General features: G+C 32.7%; 1 protein-coding gene across 1 annotated transcript; it reads right to left on the bottom strand.

The window, feature by feature from the left end:
* Positions 1-610: 610 nt before the first annotated feature.
* Positions 611-5,142, bottom strand: LOC120068022 (Protein kinase superfamily protein). The gene is made up of 7 exons (XM_039019693.2): positions 4,849-5,142; positions 3,598-3,744; positions 3,323-3,438; positions 2,988-3,198; positions 2,568-2,805; positions 1,635-1,785; positions 611-1,240 (listed from the first exon to the last, which is right to left on the bottom strand). The coding sequence occupies exons 2-7, from the start codon at positions 3,665-3,667 to the stop codon at positions 833-835; spliced, it is 1,194 nt and encodes a 397-aa protein (XP_038875621.1). The 5' UTR covers positions 3,668-3,744; positions 4,849-5,142; the 3' UTR covers positions 611-832.
* Between the last annotated feature and the right edge of the window lie 2,664 nt (positions 5,143-7,806).

Below are 7,806 nucleotides of genomic sequence, written 5' to 3'. Positions count from 1 at the left end.
TTGCTTTCTAAGAGAAGAGTGTCTACCGATTTCACCATAGCGACTTTCTCGAAATCATAATAACCTATTATTATTCAATCATCGAGATTGAAAAAATAGAATCAAATTTTAATTCAATATAATATTTTTTACAAAATATTTATCGAGGATAAAAAAAAAACTCTTTATCTTTCAATTTTAAATTTAATTCAAGAGAAAAAAATAGAGGATTTGAGCGTTTCCAATAAAAATCTTATATCATTTCATTTATTTCAATAAGAAGACAAACCTCAGAGTTTTAAGGGATATAAATTGGTACTTTTCTGTTTTTGGGTTAAACATTTGCATGGTAAAAAAATTATTTATTGCCTATATGAGACGGTAATGAATGTCTTACCCACCATGTACGCTCAAATTTAAAATTTCAAATAAATATTTTATTTTAAAAAGTTGAGGGATGAGATTGGGGTATATCCTCACCCTAATCCAAAATTGCAAAAAAGTAAATAAGAAAAGAAAACACTTAGCATCCAAAAATTCTCCGTTTCCAGCTCCAACTAAATTAGAAGAAAAAATTTCAATTTATTCGGTTCAAGTGGAAAGACTGATGCTAGGAAATTGCAAATGGAAGTATAGCTCAACGTGATTCTTTAAGCTGGTTTTTATAGCTGAGGAGGAAGGAAGGAAAAAAAAATGGAATTCACGGTAAGCAAGGAAACACATCAATTTCTACAATATATTACAAAGGCTTCCAATAACTCTTCCTACCAAAAGAAAAAACATATCAAACAATTTAACACTTTTTCCCAAAACTCTATTACAGAAGAGAATAAATTAAATTGGCTAGTCACTTTCACAGTGTAGATGAGAAAGTATTCCCGTCATATTGTGCAGTGAAGGTTGCAGTTGTAACAGTTGTGGCTTCAGATGACATTGTTGAATTTCCAAGGATGTTTGATCCAGAGGACAGACTATCAGAAGACACCCCCTCTCTGTTCCCTTTCTTTTCCTCTGGATTCTTTACTTTTAGATCCATGAAGTCCGAAATCAGCCCCGGTTTCGTTATCTTTCTGTCTTCGATACTCATCTCACCCGTTAACATCTTTACCACAGTCGACATGGATGGACGGAGTTTTGGACTGTCTTGCGTGCAAAGTAGACCAATCTTTAGATATTTACAAGCCTCCTCTGCATCAAAGTTGCCGTTTAAGGACATATCAATTAGCAGAACGAGCTCTCCTCGCTCATAAAGATTCCATGTCTGCAATACCCAAACATAGATTCAACACATTAGTACATTGCAGACAGTGAAATGTAATCTCACGCTTTCCATAACAAACGATCGGTGATCAAAAGATTTGCTCAAGTGAGTTCTAAGATCTAAATTGAAATAAAATTGGCAGCTGAATCAACGCAGGCAGAATTGAATTTAAAGGGCAAGGATAATGAATGGAAGTTTCACTAGATATATTAGCCTCCTCCTTCACTTCTTTACAATTTTCAAGTCTGTGTTCATTTTGGCGAACCATCCTTTTCTAACTTAAAATCATGAAGTAAGAGCCCAGTTTCATCTAACATAAACATAATTCACTACTTGCGGGTAGAATATGAGAAGATTATGATGAAAAAAAGGGATTAGAGAAACCGGTGCGTACCCTTTCAAGAAGATATTGTTCTCCGATTGGTAATTGTGTATTTGTGTTGCATCTCCCGCTGACTATTTCCACAAGTAGGACTCCAAAACTATAAATATCTGATTTTCTTGTCACCTGCCCTCTTATCGCATATTCCGGAGCTAGGTAACCACTAAACAAACACAAGCGTAGACAAAAATTAAAAAGTGAATTTCATCAACAAAGATAGACAAACAAAAATTAAAAAGTGAATTTCATCATAGCGAAATGAGAGAGACCAAAAAGATAAAAGATTGTTCTTGAGTAGGAAACTAAATTTTGGTTGTTGTGTTCTATGTTTGTAGAATCATAACAAATTTAGGCCCGTTTAGTAACCATTTGGTTTTTAGTTTTTGAAAACTAAGCCTATAAACACTCATTCCATCTCTAAATTTCTTGCTTTGTTATCTACTTTCTATCAATGTTTTCAAAAACCATGTCAAGTTTTGAAAACTAAAAAAAGTAGTTTTTAAAAACTGGTTTTTTATTTTGAAATTCGATTAAGACTTCAACTCTTTTACTAGATAAAAATGAAAACCATGACAAGAAATTTAGAGAAAATAGACTTAATTTTCAAAAACAAAAAAATAAAAAAACTAAAGAGTTGCCAACGGGGCCCTGTACAGTCATAACAAATGCAACATATCACTAAATGCTACAAAGTCGGATAACACTTTTTTGAACAAGGTTGGCAAAAACATACAATTTTAATAAAATATGCAGCTGCACGAAAAAGAATCAATTAAAGAAACTTTGCCTATACTGTGATATTTGTGTCAGAACCACAATTCCACACACAAACTACCATAAACGCCAGTCTTTCTTCAAACATCCAAACATATCTTTTATTTCTGAACAATACACGGGAAATTGTATGCACAATCAAGAAATTCGATCAGAAATAGAGTTGCTTACATTGTTCCTGCCACTCGTGTACTGACGTGAGTCATGCTGGCTGGAATAAGCTTTGCGAGACCAAAATCTGAAATTTTAGGAGAGAGGTTGCAATCAAGAAGAATGTTGCTCGCTTTGATATCTCTATGAATGATATGTGGCTGTACATCCTCGTGAAGGAAGGCAAGCCCACGTGCAATTCCAATGCAAATCCTAGACCTTGTTTGCCAATTAAACTGGATGCTACTGTAACCTCGCCCTGAAAAAGAAACAATATTTTGAGCCTTGAACTGCAATTTAACAGAACAAACAAAAGCATGACCTTCATTCAACATGCCTGCCTACCCTCATAATGTAAATGAAAGCAGGTAATCCTAAAAAGAGGGGCGCTCAAGAATACAACTCTGGCATATAAATTTGAGGATAGGATTCAGTTCGTACCAAGAAGAGTTTGGGCAAGGCTATTATTCTCAAGGTAATTGTAGACCAGAATTCTATGATTATCATCCACACAGCAGCCATAAAGCTGAACCAGATTTTCATGTTCTATCACAGAGATGACATTAATTTCTGTCAAGAATTCCCTCAATCCTTGTCTTGACTCAGCCGAAAGAACTTTTATGGCAGCAATCTTTCCATCTTTTAGCTTTCCCTGATCATAGATAGTAGTTCTCAAGGTTATACTCATGATGAATATAGGGAATAACGCAACTTAGAAACGCTTTAGATATAAAGCACAACAATTACAGTTCATGTTAACGGAGATATTGAGCTACCTTGTACACAGAACCAAAACCACCTTCCCCTATTTTATTCGCCAAGCTGAAATCTTCGGTTGCGACTTTTAGCTCTTTATATGTGTAAAATTTAACATTTTGCATGCTCGAAAATTCTATACCATAGAAGAAGAATAAGAATGTTAAAATTTCCTTGCAGAAAAGACTGCACAGTGTTGCACAGTCATTTTACATATTTTAATTTTTAATGACAAGAAACTCTTCAAATATGTCCATTAAAAGATGAGGTTATGCATGCCCGGTAATTAATTTACCTTCTTCATCGACCAAACTTCTTGTTGGGGGTTTTACCCTCTTACTGAACAAAAAAGGGAAGCAAGTCATATCTATATGATAAAGCAGCAGCTGTTTTTCGCTCCTTCAGGGAGTGTTATGATCAAACCGACTTTAATTACGGAAACCTGTCATTGGAACAAATCAGTTTATAATTAGCTATAGGAATAGGACATAATAAATGTAAAAGAATCTCAGATGTTAATTTTTAGTAAGAAGACTATCTATGCAGAGACCGTACATGGAGGCAACTCTAGTACAATTATAGTCCAACTAAAATATGATTTGCCTAATGATTTTCTAAGTTCATATAATCTCAAGATGGAAAATGTGTAGTTCTCCAACTTATAAATACAAGTTTATTTGATGGAAAAAAACACAAAAAAAAAAGAAAAAGAAAAAGAAAAGAACATGTCAAACAAGAAATAATCAACAATGCAGCAGATTTGCATCGTGACAAGATCCATACTCCATAGAACTCAGTCCTCCCTTCCCCCAGAGAATGTGCATATGAACAATTCATTATTGATTAACATTTGCAAAGATTATTTGATCAGATATAACAAACAAACATATGTTCCCTGGCACTGCCCAACAAAAAGCAAACCACATCCCCTCTTATCATTCATCAGCAGCATCCTTTCAAGTGGAATTGGCTAGATGATATCCTAGATCTATGGGGTTCAGTGGAACTTTTAGGACTACTTGCTAACCAAAAAATATGGAATTCTAACGTTGAACCCAAATGGAAAGTAGAGAATTGGAGATTCCTCCATGAAACAAAAACTTGAGATAGTTCCCTCAGAAGTGATAAGATATGTTTATCGTAATGGTATGAAGTAAAGCTCGATAGGCTTCAAGAAGCAGCCATGAAAGATCATGGTGAGCAAAGCATCATCCAGTCAAGTACGCCTCGAGAAACAATTTATCTTCTGGGTTTCCTGACCCCAGAATTCACTTCCAAACTCAAAAGGAAACGCAACAAACCCAACATAAAAGATTGATCAAGACACCAGATCCTTTAAAAATTAGCAAATAAACGGCTTAGACTGCTAATCCAATTCCCGAAGTTCGTTTCAAACTCCAAAAACAACAAAAGAAAATGAAGATGGAAAGAGAGAGACTTTGCAAAGTGATAAATCAACAATCAAAGCAGAGCACAGAACACGATCATAACTAGAATTTGAACCCAAAACAACAGAAATCAAAAGATACCCAGAATCCAAACTGACCTTAGAAGGTGAGCTGAGAATTCGTAGCTATGCAACTTTGAAAAAAGAAAAAAGAAAAAAGAAAAAAGTTGATCGCGGAGAGGGATGAAAGGGAGAGACGGGAGTTGGGGGTTCTGTTGAAATTTCTATATAGCAACTTAATCTTGGCAAGTGGCTTCTTCTATTCAGCTACGCGTACACCCCTTTTGAAAATTCAAACCAACAGTCGCCATTGTTTGCTGCTTTAATCTTGACCCTTAAACCAAGTAGTTGCCTTAATTTTTTGTACCAACAGATCGGTGACGTTGGTTCTTTTCATGTTCATCCGTGGGGAGATTGAACAAATTAGTATTTTTTGCAGTGTGAAATGATGAGAGTCTAGTCTTGTGCACACCCGTTGAAAATGGAAAAATCGCAAAAGAAAGGTTTTTTCACCTTTCCTTTTTTGGTTTGGTTCATTAGATTATATTTATGTCAAACAAATATAATCAAGTTTTTCAATGCTTCATTAATTAATTGCATACCAATCAATTTGTATTTTGTTTCCATACTTAATCCCATTAGTTTTAATCATGGAAAATATTCTAATAATTAACATTTAAACAATTCACGGGATAAGAAGAAGCATGTGAAAATTTGATACCTATTAATACTAACTAATCTTCTCTGATTACTTGTTCTTCTATTGATTTTTTCTCTTAATATTGTTAAGAAATTTTATCTCATATATTCAATAAATTATAAACCACGTTCGTATCATGAAATTGACAAAGATTTAGAAGAAGAAGAAAAAAAAGATGATATTAATTTTGGAAAATTACATAAATAAATTTTGGCAAATGTATTTATAGATTTACTTGAGCATCGATCAAATTTATTTTATTTAAATTAATAAATTTATGAATATTTTACACTCTTCTAGCATTATTTATGCATGCTCATTCTTCACGTCCATTAAATTCTTAAAGTGTCTCTACAAAAGTGAAGATAATTACTATTGTTTTATGTTGATATCAAAATTTGGACAAATTAAAACATATTTGACCTTCACGTGACAGCAACAGTAGATTTGAGTTAGAGAGTGATTTGCCAATGTGGTGCTTCCTACGTGCTCTGGTGCTTTTTAAGTTAGAGAGCAAATAAGTGCAACAAGTTAAGAGTTCGTGAGTTGAGAATGAATTTTCTTTCCGTATAGCTATAATGATGTATTTATAAAAGTGTTGACTTAAGTTGTTTCGATAGGGTTTCAAATTTGCTTTAGGATAATTTTTCATCTCATCAGGACGAGGGGATGTGCCCTGTTTTCCATTTGGACAAGGTCGGCATTGCTCGAGCATCTTCCCCTATGCCTATTTTGGTCCTAGAGTGATGTTTTAGGCTAGGGCAACACGAGACATGCCTCATTGGTCATTTTGCTAAGTTGAGGGCAATCACATTGATTTGGGTTTTTACTCGAGCTAATTTCCTCTCGGCGCAAAAAAGTACTATTTTAGCTTGAACTTTGTTGTTTTCATAGTCTCGTTGTTTTTGTCCTTATTTTATATCGATTGTATCATTCGGTCCAAAATGTATAACATTTTTTTTATCATAACTCGTGTGCAAAAAAAAATTATAACATTTATTTAAGTTTTTTCTAGTTGGATAAGATTGAAAGTTTACAGTACAAATAAATTAGATCCAACAGGTTTATATCACATTTGAACTTTTTCCCCTTTTATAAGATGTTATTTTAAGTTGGTGGGGAGATTGACAGAATGAAAAGAAAACAACACAGCTATATGTATATTGTCGTTTTCGTTAGGATAAAATTGTTGCAAATATCAAAACAAACACTCTGTTTATGACACTATAAAATTCTTCTGAACAAATTCTTCTTAAAGAAATTCTGGTCAACAGATCTCTCTCTCTCTTTTTCTTGTTTTTCTTATCCATTATTTTACTTTATGCAATTTTTGTAACCGATGCAAATTTGGGAGAAATTGTCTCAAATAGCATTTAAATTAAAAAAATATGGTATATTATAATCCTTATATTTAGGTTTTCATTTCTTGTATTTTCTAGATTAATATTTATCTGGAGTGTATTGTTCGTGGTTGATTTATTGATGCCTATTTATTCATTTTTGTACATCTTGATTATTATTATTATTATTCAATAAAATATACACAAAATAACAAAATGTTTCATCTTTCACAACTACCACCCTAGAGAACTTGTTTGAATAGTTTTTCTCCATCTTTCATGACCAAGAACAACCTCAAGATTCGAATAAAACTTTCTTTTTTTTATCGTACTTCCAAACTATCATTTGTTTTCTAAATTTTCTAAGTGGAATATCGATCATGAAGAGGATCGATATAATATGTAATCTTTTCAAAATCTTATGTAATTTCTTGGTTATATATTATAGCTCACTCAACGCTTGGAGCATGTGTTTAAAACAATAAAGAAGTCATACATTATACCTCATTCAATATTTGGGGCATGTGTTAAAATAATGAAGAATAAGAGTTATTTGTTGGCACACAAATAGTTTGTACTAACTATCAACTAAATGTATGAAGTTTGGATCTCTCACTCTATATTAAATTAAGAAATAATAAAAAGAACAAAAACAAAATCGGTTTGATGATTTTAAAGAATATATCAATCTATTATTTCTTTTATCTCTATTTACTTTGGAGCTTAATAATTTCAAAATAGGTAATACTTGGGTGTATCTCGAGTAGCATCTTGATGTATCTCATTCTTATCATTCACATAAAAAAAATTAAAGTATTTTAAAAAATAAACAAGAAAAATTTGCCACATATCATATTATGATGGGATGCACAAAGATAAGTGTTACTCGAAATGCAATTAAGTATTCATATTCATTAGAGTTATTGTTAATTTTTCTTTTGAATAAATTCTCTATTAATCTCCTTCTATAGATTTTAGGAACATATATATATTATCATGTCTCTCTTCAATGAAAGT

The sequence above is a fragment of the Benincasa hispida genome, chromosome 1, assembly GCF_027475165.1.
Source record: "Benincasa hispida cultivar pf3 chromosome 1, pf3_genome.v1.1, whole genome shotgun sequence".
In the NCBI taxonomy this organism is placed as follows: domain Eukaryota; kingdom Viridiplantae; phylum Streptophyta; class Magnoliopsida; order Cucurbitales; family Cucurbitaceae; genus Benincasa; species Benincasa hispida.
The sequence above is the reverse complement of the archived record's forward strand: the minus strand, read 5'-3'. Positions and strand labels throughout refer to the sequence as shown.

What these genes read in the sequence shown, in the direction of transcription:
- LOC120068022 (XM_039019693.2), bottom strand. Translation starts at nt 3,667, where the DNA reads ATGACTTGCTTCCCTTTTTTGTTCAGTAAGAGGGTAAAACCCCCAACA. An exon ending in GTTTTGGTTCTGTGTACAAG is followed by an intron (nt 3,199 to 3,322) that starts GTAGCTCAATAT and finishes ATCTATGATCAG; the next exon opens with GGAAAGCTAAAAGATGGAAA. An exon ending in AACAATATCTTCTTGAAAGG is followed by an intron (nt 1,241 to 1,634) that starts GTACGCACCGGT and finishes TGGGTATTGCAG; the next exon opens with ACATGGAATCTTTATGAGCG.